Raw genomic sequence first — 20920 nt, 5'->3', positions numbered from 1 at the left:
ACACTGCCCGCAATTCCAGAATGTTTATCGAGAGTAGTAACACCTCCTCAGTCCACCGACCCTGGAGAGAGTGCTATTCCAACACCGCGCCCCAACCTCTCAGACTGGCATCCGTTGTCAGCAGGACCCAGTTGGATATCCAGAAGGGATGGCCCCTGCTCAATCGTTGGTCCTGAAGCCACCAGCTCAGTGACAGGCGGACCTCCGGAGACGAGGAGATCATGTGAGATCTAATCCGGTGAGGCAGGCCATCCCACTTGGACAGAATCAACTTCTGCAGAGGGCGAGAATGGAATTGAGCATACTACACCATGTCGAAAGCCGACACCATGAGACCTAGCACTTGCATTGCCGAATGAATCGACACTTGCGGACGAGATAGGAAGCATCGAATCCTGTCCTGAAGTTTCAGGACTTTCTCCTGAGACAGGAACAACCGCTGGTTGTGAGTGTCCAATAACGCTCCCAGGTGAACCATGCTCAGAGCAGGAACCAGGGATGATTTCTTCCAGTTGACAAGCCACCCGTGGGCTGTCATGACCTGGACAGTCAGATCTAGATGACGCAGGAGAATTTCTGGGGAATTTGCCAGGACCAACAAATCGTCTAGGTACGGTAGTATCCCGACCCCTTGACGGCGAAGTGAAGTCGTCATGACCGCCATTACTTTGGTGAAAACTCGGCGAGCCGTTGTCAAACCAAAGGGTAAAGCCCGAAATTGGTAATGAAGGTTGCCCAACGCGAACCTCAGGTACTGCCGATGAGACACTGCAATGGGATAATGCAGGTAGGCATCCTGTATGTCCAGGGAGACCATATAGTCCCCAGGCTCCAAGGCCAGAACAATAGAGCGCAGAGTTTCCATACGAAACTTGGAGACCCGCACATATTTTTCAAGGACTTCAGATTGAGAATGGGCCGCGAGAACCCGTTTGGTTTCGGGACTAGAAACAGCGTAGAATAGTACCCCTTCCCGCTCTGAGCTAGAGGCACCTGTACCACCACTCCTGTGGTCAGGAGGGAATGTACCACCGAGTGCAGAGTGTTTGCTTTTGACGGGTCCAGAGGCACATCTGTCAGGCAAAATCGATGAGGGGGACGATTCTTGAAGGGTACGGCGTAACCTTGAGTGACGACTTCCGTTACCCAGGTATCTGAAGTGGTCTTCAACCATTCCTGGGCAAAACCTAGAAGTCGGACCCCCACCCTGGGATCCCCCCGAGGGAGGCCCGCCCCGTCAAGCGACAGGCTTGTCAGTTTTGGAAGCAGGCTAACGGGTTTTGCAGGTCTGGAAGCACGAGCTTGCTTTGGGTACGCCTGACCTCTTGCTTTACCTGGAGGACAAAAGGGCCGAGGGAAAGTACTTTTAGCCTTCTGTGCGGAAGGAGCCGTACTAGGTAGGCAAGCTGTTTTAGTAGTAGCCAGGTCAGCCACAATCTTATTGAGGACTTCTCCAAAGAGAATGTCTCCCTTGAACGGAAGCACCTCCATGGTTTTCTTGGAATCCATATCCACCGACCACGATCTCAAACAAAGGATACGTCTGGCCAAGACGGACGTAGTAGCAGCCTTGGCCGCCAGCACCCCTGCATCGGAGGCCGCCTCCTTAAGGTATAGAGAAGCCGTGGTAATATATGAGAGACATTGTCGAGCATGCTCAAAAGCATTAGAAGGCAGCTCCGCCTCTAACTCCTGAGCCCACGCCTCAACAGCTTCAGCAGCCCATGTCGCTGCAATAGTTAGCCTATGCACAGCCCCCGTTAGGGTGTAAATCGCTTTCAAACAACCCTCCACACGTCTATCCGTCGGTTCCTTCAGAGAGGTGACGGTAGTTACTGGCAAAGCAGAGGAAACAACCATGCGCGCCACATGAGAATCTACAGGTGGAGGAGTTTCACAATGTTTACACAGGTGAGAGAGGATAGCGAGCCAACAGCCTCTTATTTGGTGTGAATTTTGTCCCCGGATTTTCCCAGGATTCCTGACGTGTCAGTCAGGTGTTGAGAATGAGGTAAAACTTGTTTAACCACCTTCTTACGTTTAAATCAATCTGGCTTTTTAGAGACAGCCTCAGGCGCAGGATCATCAGCCACCTGAAGAATGAGCCTATGTGCCTCAATCAAATCCGGGACATCCACCAATGATTTCCCTTCCCCATCAGAAACATCTGAGTCAGTGTCTGTGGGATCAGTATATGCACCATCCTCCTCAGACGACGTGTCTGGGATAGCAGTGGATTGGGAGGAGGTAATGGCCCGTTTAGAAGACGACTTAGTCTTAGGCTGGCGAGAGTGACACTTAGATTTAGTCAATGACCGGTTCACTTGCTGTAACTGAGTGGAGATTTGATCTGCCCATGGCAGATTAATAGCAGGGACCATAAACTGCTGCATTGGCACAGGTGGTCCCACAGGGGGTGACAATTTAGTTACAAGCGTATTTAACAGCGTGAAAAAGGTAGCCCAAGGTGGATCATGTGATGCCCCCGGTGCTACAAACCCACTGGAGGGTAAGGAACCCCCTGAACCTGAACTCTCAGCTGCCATATTTTCCTCCAACGCGTCTGCGGCATCACCACCACGCAATGTGGGAGAAGCCCCAGCTCCGTTGCTACGTGTAGCTGACATACTAATCTGCACAATATAAGGCAACCTGGTACAAGTCTTAGCAGCGATATACCTAGCAAGAACTCCCAGTGAAGTGTGACTGTGTCAGAACAAACCGGGAGTTCAAGAGATATATAGGGTGACTATAAATCACAAGTAAAAATACACAGCAAATATATCTTGTGAAAAAAATCCTATATTATACGGAAAAAAACTGATACACTCAGCCCCCTCAGGTATAGGAATATAGGAGTAGCATGCTGAATGAAATACCCAATAAGGCAGCCATGCAGCAGCTACATGGACACACACATATATAGTCACAAATGTACCATGCAGAAATTATGCACCATAAAACTGCACTGGACTAGCAATACAAAGTAATACTCAGTATGGCTATATGTGTCAACAACAGATATAACAAAGCACAGTAGATACTAGATGTATATCACAGGGTGTTTGTACCACACAACCCTGAATGTATGCACTCTTTCTTAACTAACACTGTCCCAGTGACAGGTAAAATACTTAAGTGTTCTACAATATGCACAGCGCTGGTGATCAGGTGGCTTTACAGAGGAGGATTTGCCCCAGCAGTCCCAGGAACAGCTCAGCTCCCTTTGTGATGGCTGCTGACAGGGAGTGAGGGAGAGAAATGCAGCTCCAGGGCGGGAACATTTACAGAAATGGCGCCCTGGGGGAGGGGCTACAGGTTAGGCCTACTCCCCCTGCTAGCATCCCCACTGGGCGCTGCAGGCTTTGAAAACGGGGCTTTAAGAGAGAAAAAACCCACACACCTGTGCCCAATGTCCCTGGTGGCTAGTGGAGCGGCTGCCAATAACAGTGTCCACGCCAGCGCGCACTCGGCCCGCCTCCCACGGGCGCGCCAGATCGCGGTAATGTGCTGCCAAAGAGACCCCTTACCTCCCCCGTACTTGCGGCTGCGCCATCCTGGAGGGCAGCGGCGTGTGTGTGACTGACGTAGGAAAGATACCGGAGCCTCCGCTGTAGTGACCCGGCAACCAGGGCGCGGGAGTTAACAGCGCCACTGGGGGGGTGATGAAGCTGCAGCCAAGAAAGTCTATGTGACTTTACATGCTGCAGCCCTTGAAGTCTGTAGAAGTATTCTTCTTTCCATTTCTTCAAATAAAGCTACCAATAGACTGCAAAAGGCAGCCCTCCTGTTGTATGCCTGCTTACTGCATGGCACCAACTACAAAACTGAGCTCCTGTGCACGGAGCCGGGGTTATAGAGGAGGCGGCGCTGTGCATCTTGGGAACAGTCAAAGCTTTGAGCCTGTTGGTGCCTCAGATCAAGATCCTACTCTACACCCCGATGTTATTCCTTGTGGAGCCCAGTGTACCCCGCAGCAGAAAGGAATGGATTACCGGTTGAGTTTCCCGTATTCAAAATGCTTTTTTCCAAATTTTCGAATATTTGCATACCATAATGAGATACCTTGGGGATGGGACCCAAGTTTAAACATGAAATGGATTTACAGATGTGTCCTCATACATCTTTTGCTGCAGTCACACCAGGTCGCGTGAGAATCTTCTAGCGCCAGGCGTCTTTTTTGTCGTAAATGCATATTAGTCACAACGCAATGTGACTAGGACACGAGGAGACTGTGCGTTTCATTTGATATATGACATTTGTATATCGGTATGCGAGTCTCTGAGTCTGTATAAAAAGCGCTTTTTTCCAATACATGTCCTGCTCCGTGTACAGACTCGGTCACACACAATATACAAGTGTCATAAATCAAAATAATCAGCACAAACTCTTCATGCATCCTAGCCACATTGCTTGCACGGTACCTGGCAGCTCACTCTCGCCAGGCATCTCACGCTGCATGGCATATTGGCATGGCATGTATGTTTCACATACACCTTATATACACAGCCTAAAGGTAATATTATACAATATTTTTAATAATTATGTGCCTAAACCACAGCTTGTGTACACTGAACCATCGGAAAGCAAAAGGTGTCACTAGCTCAGTCGCGCTCAAAAAATACTGGATTTTGGATTTTCAGATATGAGAGACTCAACCCATATTTCTTTAATACACTGTCTGTTGGCTCCTTTTTTTTTTTTACTGTTTTGTTGTAACATCTATCTATTTATCTATCTATATACTGTACCTCATACATCTCTATACATATCTATACCGTTTTCAAGAACAGGTAGCAAGGCGTTCACTATACTGTAGACTAGGCATAACCCCAACTAAGAGGCAGTTTACAATCACTGTATTTTCTAGGTATCTCTAAATTCCACTCAACTAACAGCTAGGTAGGGCTACTGTAAGTCCAATGTCTGTCAGACTTTGGTAGGTGACTAGAAGTTTTCATGGTCAACTAACATGCCATGATGTTACACACACTGTGCGGGAGAATACGGAGAATCACTGGAACTCCAAAATTTAAAGTGGAGGAATGCTACTTTTACCAATTATAATTATCCCCACAACATGGCAATTACCTACAGTGGTGGTCTCCGGTATAAGTTCCCTTTAAGACTCACTAGAGTCTTACAGTTTCCCTGCATTTCTGCTAGACTAAGCTCATTAGAAGAGACTGAAAGAATCGTAGGATATCAAAGTAGTTTAGTTCAGCTACAGTATATTTTGGAGCATCACTCATATTATTGGAACATCCATATACTTGTATTACCAATACAGATGGAAACTTGGGAAGGTCTACAAAGTTCTGTCCTGCACATGCAGTTTTATTAATAAGAAAAATATAAACCTAAATAAATAAAAGAAAGAAATGTATTTTACGTACAATGAGTTTAGCACCCTGTTTGTGTTTCTTTATGCTGGTATAATTACCTTTTTTGGGGACAGAATGCGTTGTCTAAACTTCTCCACAGTCTCCTGCCCTGAATTCTCCCAGGCATTAGCAAAAGCATCAATTTTCACCTGCTCAAGATGGATGTTCTCCAGCTGCTGGCGTAAGACCAGCGTTTTCAAATTATGATACACAGCCTGAAAAGAAATAATATTTAAAATGTAAAAGGAAAAGAATTCTGGCTCAAATAAACACTTCACTGTTTAATACAGCACGTTTGTATCAGGTTTCATAGATATTGTGTGTATGGCTGAAATAGTTCTCTACACTCAATTACTTTACAGGTGGAGTTGGTTATGTTCTAGCACTGAATGGCCATTGTGCACTTTGGGGCTGATTCAGAGTTGGGAGCTAAGCAAAAAAAAAAAAAAAGGAGTCATTTTACAACATGACAATACCATGTGTAAGGTGGGGCAGAGTTAAAATGTGCTGAGAGATTTATATTTGGGAAGGGAGGGTCCTAGTTAAAACTTACATTGCAGTGTAAAAGTAATGCTCTCCCACATCTTTGGGCTACATGCAAAAGCAGCCTGTATTTACCCTGAACGCAAAAAAAAAAAAAAAGTAAATGTATTAACACCCATCACAAGCAGATCTGACCAGGAGTAAAGAGACACTTTTTTTTTGTTTGCTTTACTACCAATTCTGAATCAGCCCCTTTATGTTAAAACTCAAAATACAGTACAGGTTGAGTATCCCTTATCCAAAATGCTTGGGACCAGAGGTATTTTGGATATGGGATTTTTCCGTATTTTGGAATAATTGCATACCATAATGAGATATCATGGTGATGGGACCTAAATCTAAGCACAGAATGCATTTATGTTACATATACACCTTATACACACAGCCTGAAGGTCATTTTAGCCAATATTTTTTATAACTTTGTGCATTAAACAAAGTGTGTGTACATTCACACAATTCATTTATGTTTCATATACACCTTATACACACAGCCTGAAGGTCATTTAATACAATATTTTAATAACTTTGTGTATTAAACAAAGTTTGTGTACATTGAGCCATCAAAAAACAAAGGTTTCACTATCTCAGTCTCACTCAAAAAAGTCCGTATTTCGGAATATTCCGTATTTCGGAATATTTGGATATGGGATACTCAACCTGTATTGTATTTGATCATATCAAAATCAAATATTCAGATTTTCTATAATGTAAACATATAGTCACATAGTACATAGTTGTTGAGGTTCAAAAAAGACAGATGTCCATCGAGTTCAACCTGTATAATAAATGTTTGGTTTTTTGTTTTTTTGTTTTTTTATCTTAATTAAATGCTGTATCCTTGGATATTTTTTTGCGCTAGGAATTTATCTAATCCATTTTTAAACTTATTGATTGAGTCCACCATTACTATCTTCTCTGGCAAAGAATTCAAAATCTTTACTGTTCTTACTGTGAAGAACACTTTTCTCCGTTTTGTATGGAATTTTTTTTCTTCTAACCTCAGGGGATGTCCTCGCGTCCTATGTAATGTTTTTTTGACAAACAAATCGTTTGATAAATCCTTGTCCTATCTACTCAACCAATTTGAATGATTTTGAACTCTGCTGCATGTTGCACTTTCCAACAATGGACCACATTTAGAGACACCACCTGGGGCACTAGTGTATTGTAACACACATGTAGCGGCTGTTACTGCATCCATCACTCAATCAGGTTCAATGACCAAAAGATAACCACAGTACCAGATTGAAAACGCAAATCAACCGGTGACTAGAATCACTACCATATCTGTCTGCGTATGTAATACTTGACTAGCCAACCTGGAAGACCGCATGCGGTCTAGCCATATTATTAAATGGCCCAAACAACTAGATATGTCCAATTTAGCTACATTTGTTGCCAAACTGGCCAAATATCTATTTAACGAACATGACAAAAGACTTGTAATCTATTTCTTTTCACTCGTCATGCTCTGACCAAATGGACTTAAATAAGCAGTATTCAGTAGACTCCTAAATAACCTGAACACTAATGCAAACTGGTTATTATATGAGATTCCATACAACACTCCAGTGCGGCGACAATAAGCCATGGAAGTGTGCAGAATTTGGTCTATAAACACAATTAAACTTTATGTTGGTTACATTGGAAAATAAATCTTGTAAAGATTTGTCTTCTCAAAGAGCAAAAAAAAAGAGAATATAACCTAATAGTATTTAAATAAAATGTCAAACCACTTACAAACTTTGTATTTACCGGTCAACAAGTAAAAGATTAGTTTATCAAGATAAATAGTGGCTGCTTTTTTTCCTTCAATATAACAACCTAATTTGTATTTTATCTTTTTTTTATACATATAATTAAATATTTGACAATGTGTTGGATCCTAAGTATATTTGGGATACGGTCATTAGGTCGACCACAATTGGTCGACATGTATTAGGTCAACGTGGTCACTAGGTCGACATGGAAAAAGGTCGACATTCGTTTTTCACTTTAAAAAAAATTTTTTTTCAACTTTTTCATATTTTACGATCCACGTAAACTACGATTGGGAATTGTAACCTGTGAAGAGAGCAGCGGTAGCGGAGCGAGGCCCCTTGCCCGAAGCATGGCGAGCGAAGAGAGCCATGCAAGGGGACAGTGCACTAATTGGGGTTCCCCGTCACTTTACGTAGAAAGCGTCATAAAAAAAAGTTAAAAAACTCATATCAACCTTTTTCTATGTCACCTAGTACATGTCGACCTAAGTGTGGTCGACCTAATGACCCATATCCATATATTTTGGATCCATTTATCAAAGAAAGACTTCAAACAGCCTCAATATTAACCGAATGATTTATATCTGCAAGTATGTATAATCTTATTTATACAGTATAAGCAACATTGCATGCAATCAGAGGCGTCGGAACAGGGGGGCAATGGGGCAGCTTGCCCCCCCCAAACACGAGAGGCGCCAACATGCAGGAGAAGCGATGTGCGGTCTGTTGAAAGACCGCACATCACAACCTCCGTGCAAAGCAGGGACTGAGCAGTGGAAGTCTCTCGCCCGGAAGAAGTAGTGGGTGCTATCCACTCTCCCTCCCTGTCCTCCGCAGCGGCCGCCTCCAATGCCGGCAGGGGAGGAGCCAGAGGTGCAGGTCGCCTCCCACCTTATTCAATGTCTGATCCAGTCTGGGCCTGGGGCTGACCCTTCCCCAGATCAATCATTCACTGCCCACCTCCAGTCTGTACCCTTCCTGTTACCTATCTCGGATCTCCTCTCATGGCTCCCCCATGCAGCTCCCCCCCTCCCACAGCACCAGTACTCCTGTAATCTCCTATCCCACATCGTGGCTCCGAACTCCGACCCCCCCCATTCACAGCACCCCTTCCCGCACCCCAGTACTCCTGTACTGTCCTCCTCCTCACCCACCCGCGGCATCCCCGACCCCCGCCCACCCGCGGCACCCCCCTCCCCCACACCAGTACTCCTGTACTGTGTCCCTCCCCCACCCGCGGCATCCCCGACCCCCCCACCCGCGGCACCCCTTCCCTCACACCAGTACTCCTGTACTGTCTCTCCCCCCCCCCCACCCGTGGCATCCCCGACCTCCCCCCCCCCCACCTGCGGCATTCCCTCCCCCACACCAGTACTCCTGTACTGTACTGTCCTACCCCCCACCCGCGGCATCCCCGACCACCCCATCCGCGGCACCCCATCCCCCACACCAGTACTCCTGTACAGTCCCCCCCCCCCCCACCCGCGGCATCCCCGACCCCCCACCCGCGCACCCCCTCCCCCACACCAGTACTCCTGTACTGTCCAACACCCCCCCACCCGCGGCACCCCCTCCCCCACACCAATACTCCTGTACTGTCCTCCCCCACTCGCGGCATCCCCTCCCCCACCCGCGGCAACCCCTCCCCCACACCAGTACTCCTGTACTGTCCAACACCCCCCCACCCGCGGCATCCCCTCCCCCACACCAGTACTCCTGTACTGTCCCCCCCCACCCGCAGCATCCCCGACCCCCCCCACCCACGGCACCCCCTCCCCCACACCAGTACTCCTGTACTGTCCCCCTCCCGCAGCATCCCCGAACCCCCACCCACGGCACCCCCTCCCCCACACCAGTACTCATGTACTGTCCAACCCCACCCCCCACCCGCGGCATTGCCCGACCCCCACACCACCCCCTCCCCCACACCAGTACTTTTGTACTTTCCTATCCCCGCGGAATCCCCAACCCCTCCACTTGTGGCACCCTCTCCCCCATACCTGTACTGTCCCGTTCCCCCCCAACTGCGGAACCCCGACCCCCCCCCCCTCCCCTGCACCAGTAGACCGCACCCCGATCCCCCCTCATGGCTCCAAACTCTTCCCCCCCACACCTGCATTCCCCCCTCCAATACTCCTGTACTGTGCTCTTCCCCCCTCATTGCTCCAGACTCCAACCCCCCTTCTCGCGGAACCCCCTATCCCCCTTCCCCCGCACCAGTACTCCTGTACAGTCCTCTCCCCCATCATTGCTCCAAACTACAACCCCCACCCGTGGCACCACTGACCCCCTCCTCCCCTGCACCAGTACTCCTGTACTGTGCCCCTCTCATGGCTCCAAACTCCGACCCCCCCCCCCTCCACCTGCAGCCCACACAACCCCCCCTCCCCCGCAATAGTAGTACTTTACTGTGCTCTCCCCCTCATGGTTCCAAACTCCCTCTTTACCCTCATAGCTACAGCTCCCCCCTCCCATCTGTAGCACTCATCCCTTCCCCACATCAGTTCCCCTATCCTGGTCTTTCTCCACTCACATCCATGTTGCCATTTTACCAGTGTGTCTGTACACAAGCCTGAATGCCTGTAAGCAATCACACCATTGAGGGACAGGGAAGACAGTTAAGTGCCCTTCTTCCGACAGGTAGGGGACAATGTTTGTTATTTTCTTTTTTTTGTGTGGCCATTGTGATTTTCTTTCCCTGTTGTACTAGCATGCGGTCGGGATCCCCGCGGTCAGGATGCCGATGCCAGAATCCTGACCGCTGGCTATGCCGACGATCGGCATGCCGACACACAGGGCCTATTCCCACTCGTGAGTGTCCATGACACCCATAGAGTGGTAATAGAACCTGCGGTGAGCCACCGAGCCCGCAAAGGACTCCGTTGCGCTCGCCCCCTCACGCCGGCATTCTGGTAGCCGGGATCCTGGGGTTGGTATGCTGACCTTCTGGATCCCAACCACCGGCAAAACAATCCCAACACGTGGTGCCAATGTTATTTTCTTTCTCTGTGGAGAGCAATGTGTTTTTTTTCACTGTGGGGAGCAATGTGTTTTTTTCTCACTGTGGGGAGCAATGTGGTTTTTTCTCACTGTGGGGAGCAATGTGTTTTTTTTTCTCACTGTGGGGAGCAATGTAATTTTGTTTTCATTGTGGGGAGCAATGTTATTTGTTTCCCTGTAGGGAGCAATGTGATTTATTTTTTTTACTGTGGGGAGCAATGTGATTTTTCTTTTCACTGTGTGGAGCAATGTTTTTTTTCTGACTGGGGAGCAATGATTTATTTTTCACTGTGGGGAGCAATGTGATTTTGATTTCATTGTGGGGAGCAATGTTATTTGTTTCCCTGTAGGGAGCAATGTGATTTCTTTATTTTTTTACTGTGGGGAGCAATGTGATTTTTCTTTTCACTGTGGGGAGCAATGTTTTTTTTCCTGACTTTGGGGAGCAATGTTTTTTTTTCACTGTGGGGAGCAATGTGATTTTGTTTTCATTGTGGGGAGCAATGTTATTTGTTTCCCTGTAGGGAGCAATGTTATTTTTATTTTATTTTTACTGTGGGGAGTAATGTGATTTTTTTTTTTCACTGTGGTGAGCAATGTTATTTTGTTTTCACTGTGATTTTGATTTTTTTCTCTGTAGGGAACAATGTGATTTATTTTCCAGTAGGGAGCAATGTGTGTTTGTTTATGGACACAAATTTCTGTGGTTTTTTTTCTGTGGAGGCCAATGTATATGTATTTTTTTTTCTGTGGAGGTCAATGTATGTGTTTTTTCCTGTCTGTCCCTGCATCCCTGCTGCCCCTCTCTCTGTCCCTACATCCCTGCTGCCTCTATCTGTCCCTATCTCTCCCTACATCCTTGCTCCCTATCTCTCCCTACATCCTTGCTGCCTCTCTCTGTCCCTACAACCCTGCTGCCTCTCTCTGTCCCTACAACCCTGCTGCCCCTCTCTCTGTCCCTACATCCTTGCTACCCCTCTCTCTGTCCCTGCGGCCTCCCTCTGTCCCTACATCCTTGCTGCCTCTCTCTGTCTCTACATCCCTGCTGGCCCTCTCTGTCCCTACGTCCCTGATGCCCTTCTCTCTCTCCTTACGTCCCTGCTGCCCCTCCCTCTGTCCTTACGTCCCTACTGCCCCTCCCTCTGTCCTTACGTCCCTACTGCCCCTCCCTCTGTCCTTACGTCCCTGCTGCCCCTCACTCTGTCCCTATGTCCCTGTTGCCTCTATCTGTTCCTACTTCCCTGCAGCCTCTCTTTGTCCCTACTGTGTCTCCCTAAGTCCCTGCTGCTTCGCTCTGTCCCTATGTCTCTGCTGCCTCTTTATCTGTACCTACGTCCCTGCTGCCTCTCTTTGTTTCTATTCACCTGCTGCCTCTTTCTGTCCCAAAGTCCCTGCTGCCTATCTTTGTCCCTATGTGTTTGTCGGCATTCTCTCTCTGTCCCTGCCGCCACTCTCTGTATCTATGTCCCTGCAGCCACTCTCTCTGTATCTATGTCCCTGTAGTCACACAATCTCTCTCTCTCTCTGGAGACCTGAGTTGGGGGACCCCTTAAACATTTTGCTATGGGGCCCACAAAGTTCTAGTTACACCCCTGTTCACAGGGGCTATGCGCTAACCCCCCCCCTCCCCTTACCAGGGAAGACGTCCAGGACCAGAGCACTCAGCACTGCCACGAATCACGGCTGTTTAGGGGGCGTGGCCTGATGATGGGAAGCCCCACCTCCATGAGAGACCTGTAGCTGTGCTGTTCAGGTAGTGTCTCTCTCTCCCTGACACTGTCTTTCCCTCTTTCTCCTTGACACCTCTTTCTCTCTCTATGTATCTCCGTCTTTGTTTCCCTGACACTCTCTCTTGCTCCCCGTTCTTTCTCTCTCCCTCCCTCTCACAGGGTTGGAATTAATTTGCCAGTGGCCGGGATGCCAGTGGTCAGACCGCGGCATCCCTATAGTTAGAATCCCAACAGTGGAAGGAAAGTTTACTCACCTCCCCCCCTGGCCTCCTAGCCCATCCTATCTATAGCCCTAACCTACACCCCCCCTTCCGCAGCCTAACCCTAACACTGCCCAGTAGCAGCTAAACCTAACCTCCCCAGGGCGCAACCTAAACCTAACCCTCCTCCCACAGCCTAACCCCTTGCTCCGTGGCTTACCTCTCTGGTGTGGCGGTGGATGAGCGTTCTGGATCCTGCTGTCGGGATACCAGGGCCGGGCTGTAGACCCTATTCAGGATTTCAGTGTCGGCATTCCAAATAGTGTTGGGATTCCGGCGTCGGTGTTCTAACTGCCAGGCTCTCGACCGGATCCCCTCTGACACCCGCTCTCTCACCCTGACACTCTTTCTCTCTCGCTCCTCTCTTTCTCCCTGATACCATCTCTTTCATTCTCCCCTCTTTCTCTCGCTCACTCACTCCCCCTCTCTCTCCCTGACACCCTCTTTGTTTCTCTCTCACTCCCCTCGCTCTCTCTCCTTCTCCCCTAAGAGGCATTGTAGTGACAGTGCCAGGGGGTGATGTGTGAGTGCGGGGGTCGCGGTGGGGGGGTTGCACAGAGATGTATCCTCCCCACCGTGGTGCGGCCTCCTTTTTGTCCAGGTAGTACTGCCTCCTCCTCCCCAGTGGTCCTGCCCACAGTGGAGCGCCAAAATGAGGATCTTTCTTGCCCCCCCCCCCAACCTGTAAATGTTCTGACTCCCCTGCATGCAATGCTCTAGAAATTTACAAAAAAAAGTACATGGAACCATACAAAATACTCTGTGATCAATACAAGTTTAACGCTTGGAGAAATTAAGTGTTCCCCCGAGGGGTTTATAATCTAATTAGGTAGGAAACACTAGGTAATAACTTTGTGATTATATTAATAATGACCACGGGAGTCTAAGTACAATAGCATCAAAGGGAATATTTTCCTTCACTCAGCATAAGATGCTTGGGAGGGGTTTTAAAAGCTTTGTGGTGAGAGCATTATATGTAGCTGGATATTTGAAGGTAGGGAGTTCCAGACATATGGAGCTGCATAAGAAAAGGATTTTAAGAATGAAGACTCAAGGAGTGAACAAGTAGGTCAGCTAAAGTAGAGCATGGGGAGTGAGCAGGGGGTTCACAGAGAGGTGAAGTCAGAGATGTAAGTGAGAGGAATGGATGCAGGTCTATGAAGAGCCTTGTAGTATAGAAATAGGACACTGAGAATGTGGGATTTTGATAAGGTGTCAGAAGAGAGATTAGAACAAAGGGATGATGGATACGGAGCAGATGGAAGTAATGGCATGTGAGTCTAGTACCTACATGTAGAAAGGGCTGAAGTAAGGAAAATCAAAATGCGGGAAGACTAGCAAGTAAGAGATTACTGTAATCACAAAGGGAAAGTAATGTGTATTTTGGCAGTGGACACAGGAGTCAGGTCATATTTTAGCAATGTTCTTAGGAATAAACTGCAGGATGAAGCTGCAATGTGTTGGAGAAATGAGAGGAATCTATTAATGACTTCTAGATGTAAAACATGAGGCACAGAATTAATGACCAGATTATTGATCGTCAGGGAGGACAATGCTTGGGCGGAAAAAGCAGCAGTTTCGGTGTGCAAGTTTATATTTTGCCATATCTTTGCCACCTACTGTATGTTGACATTTCTGAGAGGCAAGCATACAATCTATGAAAGGAAGAGAGCGGTCAGGCTGACAGCTAGAATTGTTTATCATCTGTATAAAGCTGATATTTATACCACATGAACTGATAATTTGCCAAAACTGACAGGTATAGAAAGAGTACAGCAGGCGTACATGAAATCTATCAGGAGTAGGTCACAGTAAATCACATTGGGGGGGGTGTCACAATCACACTTTGCCCTGACAATTGTCCTGCTTATATCAGGACAATTGGGAGGAATTTGTATCATCAACCACATTATATGCTATAAGTGACAATGGGCCCAATTCTGAGAAACAAGGTGAGCACAGGTGCGGACAGCCAGGTGTACTACCATATGCTAATGAGAGTATCCGTAGGTCTTTATGTGTATATAGCAATCTGCAGTCAGAATTAGTATGGCACTTATACCTACTCCATGCTGGGTGCAAAAGATCCATCTGATCAGGGATCCCAGAACAATACATATATCTGGCTACACGCCCTCGACACGCCTACGAAAGAGATCTCGTGGGTAATGGCAAGGTAGCTGCACAGCTGACACCCAGAAACGGGCCAGAGAGAAGCCGAATCACAAAGAGCCTCCATCAAAGTGCTTATGTATGATACAGTGCATACCCAGATTGCTAAAAATCACTAGATATGTCCGCGACTCAGAATCAGGCCTGATATATTGAGCAAATACATAATGGTGTAGGAAGGAAAGTTTTCTGCTTTTCAGGCAAATTGCTAGCTTGGCTGCTTTGAGGAGTTCTATACAATCTTATTTGAAATACATGTTTTCTAGGAAACACTGTAACATAGCATTTCATATGCAGATATGGCCACGGTCGCACCCAGAGTATAGGCATGCTGCATATCATTTTAATCAGCATAAACTGTTTGTGCATCCTGCAAAAGTATGTGTGCGGGTGGGGGATTTATTCAGGCGCCTGTTTGAGCATGAGCAAGACTCAAAAGACACTAGTTTTCCCCAATGAAACCTGAAATATTAAATGTGAACGAATGTGGATGTGTCTTAAAGATGGCGCTGCCCAGTGAAAACAATGTGTCTGAAAAGTGAATTAATATACTTACAGATATAATAAAATATCTTATTTAATAGAATAACAATGTGGAACAATATATGTATAAAACATTAATTAAAATATTTTTTCTTTTGAATAAAAGAGATGGCACTCTTTAAAACAGATAAGAGAAATTAGGTAGGTGGAGCATACCGCAACCGGTGAGGAGGAGCCGCAGGTGTTGCTATGGTGCATGCAGAGTAACCGGTTTACCCTGCATCTGGCTCCTAGGCTTCAACCAGTGGCGATGTGTTCGTCTCCCAGGTGCAGGTAACAGGTGGAGTCCGCTGATGCGTTTCGAGACGATTAGTCTCTTTTTAAAGGATGTTTGTGAATCCTATTCGTATAGTTTTGCGAATAAGACACATTTTAATGGAAAAAGTTGCAAGAAAAGACGCTAAGTGCTACCGACCCACGCCAAATCATGGTATGACTAGAAGTGCTTTTTAATGTTATGGGAGATGTGTGGGCACATCTGTACATTCTCCAGGCCTGATTATGATTCGGAAGCATACTTGCCTACATTATCTGTCTTCTCTCTGGGAGAAGCCCAGAGAGGATACACTGATGGAGGCTTCTGGGGTGGGCTTACACGACATTAGGCTCCAGGGGCGGGGCTAAATGCTGCAATTCACGTACTTAGACCGCCTCCTCCTCCTGGCACAGCATTTTTGATGACTTTCTCCCCATTCTGCCCGCTTCACTAGGAAGATGGTGGGAAGCAGGAGATTTGTCTACTCTTCTGTGGGTGCTGGGTACTACACAAAAACATTGTGAGTCTCCCGCAACTTCTCGGAGGGTAGGCAAGTATGTTTGGAAGTAAAGCAAAAAAAAAACACAAGTAACTTTGATTCTAGAACAAACCATATTGCAATGCAAAATGGAACAAACACATTTATACTGTACATCTAGCCTCAATATGCCAAGCAGCGCAAGATGCCTGGCGTGAGTGGGTCACCAGATTCCGTGCAACTCTGCCAACGTCGGGTGTCCTATGACACACAAGGAGACTGTGCTGATTACTTTGATATATGACACTTGTATATTGTGTGTGACCAAGTCTGTATATTGTATATGGAACAGAAACTAACTTGTATTGGAAAAAAGCTGCGGCTGCTACATGGTAGCATTTCGTATACAGATCCAGAGACTCAGTCGCACACAGATATACAAGTGCCATATCAAATTACTCAGCGCAGTCTCCTTTGCATACTAGTTGCATTGCCTTGCGGTAAAAATAAGATTTTAAACCTACCGGTAAATCTTTTTCTCCTAGTCCGTAGAGGATACTGGGGACTCCGTAAGGACCATGGGGTAAAGACGGGCTCCGCAGGAGACATGGGCACTCTAAAGACTTTAGAATGGGTGTGCACTGGCTCCTCCCTCTATGCCCCTCCTCCAGACCTCAGTTAGAGAAACTGTGCCCAGAGGAGACGGACAGTACGAGGAAAGGATTTTTGTTAATCTAAGGGCAAGATTCATACCAGCCCACACCATCCACACCGTATAACCTGGAATATACGTAACCAGTTAACAGCATGAACAAAACAGCATCAGCCAAAGACTGATCTTAACTGTAACATAACCCTTATGTAAGCAACAGCTATATACAAGCCTTGCAGAAATATGTCCGCACTGGGACGGGCGCCCAGCATCCTCTACGGACTAGGAGAAAAAGATTTACCGGTAGGTTTAAAATCTTATTTTCTCTTACGTCCTAGAGGATAATGGGGACTTCGTAAGGACCATGTGGATTATACCAAAGCTCCAAACCGGGCGGGAGAGTGCGGATGACTCTGCAGCACCGATTGAGCAAACATGAGGTCCTCATCAGCCAGGGTATCAAACTTGTAGAATTTTGCAAAGGTGTTTGAACCCGACCAAGTAGCTGCTCGGCAAAGCTGTAAAGCCGAGACGCCTCGGGCAGCCGCCCAAGAAGAGCCCACCTTCCTAGTGGAATGGGCCTTTACCGAATTTGGTAACGGCAATCCAGCCGTAGAATGAGCCTGCTGAATCGTGTTACAGATCCAGCGAGCAATAGTCTGCTTAGAAGCAGGAGCGCCAACCCTGTTGGCTGCATACAGGACAAACAGTGCCTCTGTTTTCCTAACCCGAGCCGTCCTGGCTACGTAAATTTTTAAGGCCCTGACTACATCAAGGGACTTGGAATCCTCCAAGTCTCCCGTAGCCACAGGCACCACAATAGGTTGGTTTATATGAAACAATGAAACCACCTTAGGCAAAAATTGAGGACGAGTCCTCAACTCTGCTCGATCCACATGGAAAATCAAATAGGAGCTTTTATGAGACAAAGCCGCCAATTCTGACACCCGCCTTGCAGATGCCAAGGCCAACAACATGACCACCTTCCAAGTGAGAAATTTAAATTCAACTGTTTGAAGAGGCTCAAACCAGTGAGATTTTAGGAACTGTAACACCACGTTAAGGTCCCATGGTGCCACTGGAGGCACAAAAGGAGGCTGGATGTGTGGCACTCCCTTTACAAAAGTCTGGACTTCTGGGAGAGAAGCCAATTCCTTCTGAAAGAATATAGATAGGGCCGAAATCTGTACCTTTATGGAGCCTAACTTCAGGCCCATATCCACTCCTGTCTGTAGAAAGTGGAGAAAACGGCCCAAGTGGAAATCTTCCGTAGGAGCATTCTTGGCTTCACACCAAGATACGTACTTCCTCCAGATACGGTGATAATGTTTCGCCGTCACCTCCTTCCTAGCCTTTATCAGAGTAGGGATGCTAGGATTTGGTGTTCAACCGCCATGCCGTCAAACGTAACCGCGGTAAGTCTTGGAATACACAGGGCCCCTGCTGCAACAGGTCCTCCCTGATAGGAAGGGGCCATGGATCTTCTGTGAGCATCTCCTGAAGATCTGAATACCAGGCACTTCGAGGCCAATCTGGAACAATGAGTATTGTCTGCACTCTTTTTCGTCTTATGATTCTCAATATTTTTGAGATGAGAGGAAGAGGAGGGAACACATAGACCACTGAAACACCCATGGTGTCACCAGGGCGTCTACCGCTACTGCTTGAGGGTCCCTTGACCTGGCACAATACCTCCGAAGCTTCTTGTTGAGGCGTGACGCCATCATGTCTATTTGAGGAAATCCCCAAAGACTTGTTATCTCTGCCAAAACTTCTTGATGAAGTCCCCACTCTCCTGGATGGAGATCGTGTCTGCTGAGGAAGTCTGCTTCCCAGTTGTCCACTTCCGGAATGAAGACTGCTGACAGAGCTCTTACGTCATTTTCCGCCCAGCGCAGAATCCTGGTGGCTTACGCCATTGCCACTCTGCTCCTTGTCCCGCCTTGGCGGTTTACATGAGCCACGGCTGTGACGTTGTCTGATTGAATCAGAACCGGTAGGTCGCAAAGAAAATTATCCGCTTGTCGTAGGCCGTTGTATATGGCACTTAATTCCAGTATGTTGTTGTGTAGACAAGCCTCCTGTCTTGACCAATAGTCCCTGAAGATTTCTTCCTTGTGTGACTGCTCCCCATCCTCGGAGGCTCGCGTCCGTGGTCACCAGAACCTAGTCTTGAATGCCGAACCTGCGACCCTCTAGAAGGTGAGCACTTTGCAGCCACCACAGGAGAGACACCATGGCCATGGGGGACAGGCTTATTTTCTGATGAATTTGAAGATGGGACCCGGACCACTTGTCCAGAAGGTCCCACTGAAATTTCCTTGCATGAAACCTGCTGAAGGGGATGGCCTCGTAGGTCGCCACCATTTTTCCCAGTACTCGAGTGCATTGATGGACTGACACTCTTTTAGGCTTTAACAGGTCTTTGATCATGTTCTGGAGTTCCTGGGCTCTTTACTACCGGGAGAAAAACCCCTCTGTTTTTCCGTATCCAGAATCACGCCCAAAAAATAAAATACAACAGAGTTGTCGGAACCCACTGCGACTTTGGTAGATTTAGAATCCAGCTGTGCTGTTGTAGTACTCTCAGGGAGAGAGGCACTGTTTTTAATAACTGTTCCCCATAACTCGCTTTTATCAGGAGATCGTCCAAGTATGCGATACTTGTGACCCCTTGTTTGCGCAGGAGTACCATTATTTCCGTCATTACCTTGGTGAAATTCTCGGGCCCGTAGAAAGCCCAAACGGCAACGTCTGAAACTGGTAATGACAATCCTGTGCAGCGAACCTTAGGTACGCCCGATGAGGAGGATATATGGGGACATGAAGGTATGCATCCTTTATGTCTAGTGACACCATAAAATCCCCCCCTTTCCAGGCTGGATATCCTTGCTTTGAGAGATTCCATCTTGAATCTGAACCTCTTTAAATGTAGGTTTAGGGATTTTAGATTCAGAATTGGTCTGACCGAGTCATCCGGCTCTGGGACCACAAATAGGGCTAAATAAAACCCTTTTCCCTGTTGCACTAGGGGAACCATGATAAACACTTGCTGTTGACCCAGCTTTAGTATGGCAGCCAAAACTATTTTCCTCTCCGGGGAAGTAGCTGGCAAGGCCAATTTGAAATCGGTGTGGAAGCACCTCTTTGATGGATGTGGTAGAGGCCGTGGAGGACACTTTTCCTGTGAACTGGCCGTAGCCGGTGATCTTTTCCCTCTACCTCTACCTCTGGCGAGGAAATAAAGCCACGCCCCTTTCTGAACTTACGCGACCGCAAGGACTGCATCTGTTATTAGGGTGTTCTTTTTTGCTGTGGGGGAACATAAGGCAAAAAAGACGACTTACCCGCGGTAGCTGTGAAAACCAGGTCCGCGAGGCCCTCCCCAAATAAAACTTCACCCTTGCAAGGTAAAGCTTCCATATGACTCTCTGAGTCAGCATCACCTGTCAATTGACGGGTCCGCAGGGACCTACTAGCAGAACCTCCCATGGCCTTAGCCCTTGAACCCAAACACCCAATATCTCTCGCAGCCTCTCTCATATATAGTGCTGCATCCTTGATGTGACCTAAGGCCAACACCATACTATCTTTATCTAGGGTGTCAATGTTAGACGACAAGTTATCAGCCCAAGCTGTAATTGTGCTACCTACCCATGCCGACGCTACTGCAGGTCTAAATAGGGCTCTGGCCGTCGCATAAAATTTATTTTAAGGTAGATTCCTGCCTACTATCCGCAGGATCCTATAGGGCCGCTGTATCAGGGGACGGTAATGCTACCTTCTTGGACCAGGGCGTTAAGGCCTTGTCCAGCATGGGCGAGGATTCCCACCGTAACCTGTCCTTTGAGGGGAAAGGATACGCCATAATAATACACTTGGGAACTTGCAGTCTAATGTCAGGAGTCTCCCAAGCTTTTTTAAATAAAACGGTCAGCTCATGAGATGAGTTAGGTTATTTTTCTTTAAATATGCAGACCCTCGTGTCAGGGACAGAGGAGTCCTCTGTGATATGCAAAACAACATTTATTGCAATAAACCTATATTGAATACTGTCGCGACTCATGGGTGCAACCTTGCATCATACTAGTCGACACTGGAGTCGGAATCCGTGTCGGTATCAGTGTCTGCTAACTGGGTAA

At 47.3% G+C, this 20920-nt stretch overlaps 1 protein-coding gene across 7 annotated transcripts in view; it reads right to left on the bottom strand.

Annotated features, from left to right (window-relative positions):
* The window catches only part of COMMD10 (COMM domain containing 10), a 788131-nt gene that overhangs the window by 662442 nt on the left and 104769 nt on the right, over positions 1 to 20920 (bottom strand). For all 7 annotated transcript variants that reach the window (XM_063964166.1, XM_063964165.1, XM_063964169.1 and 4 more), the window contains exon 4: positions 5444 to 5599. In XM_063964166.1, coding sequence (XP_063820236.1) covers positions 5444 to 5599 — 156 coding nt within the window. The remainder of the gene's footprint in view (positions 1 to 5443; positions 5600 to 20920) is intronic.

This window comes from Pseudophryne corroboree, chromosome 1, assembly GCF_028390025.1.
Source record: "Pseudophryne corroboree isolate aPseCor3 chromosome 1, aPseCor3.hap2, whole genome shotgun sequence".
Taxonomy (NCBI): domain Eukaryota; kingdom Metazoa; phylum Chordata; class Amphibia; order Anura; family Myobatrachidae; genus Pseudophryne; species Pseudophryne corroboree.
This window is presented reverse-complemented; position numbering and strand designations above follow the sequence as displayed.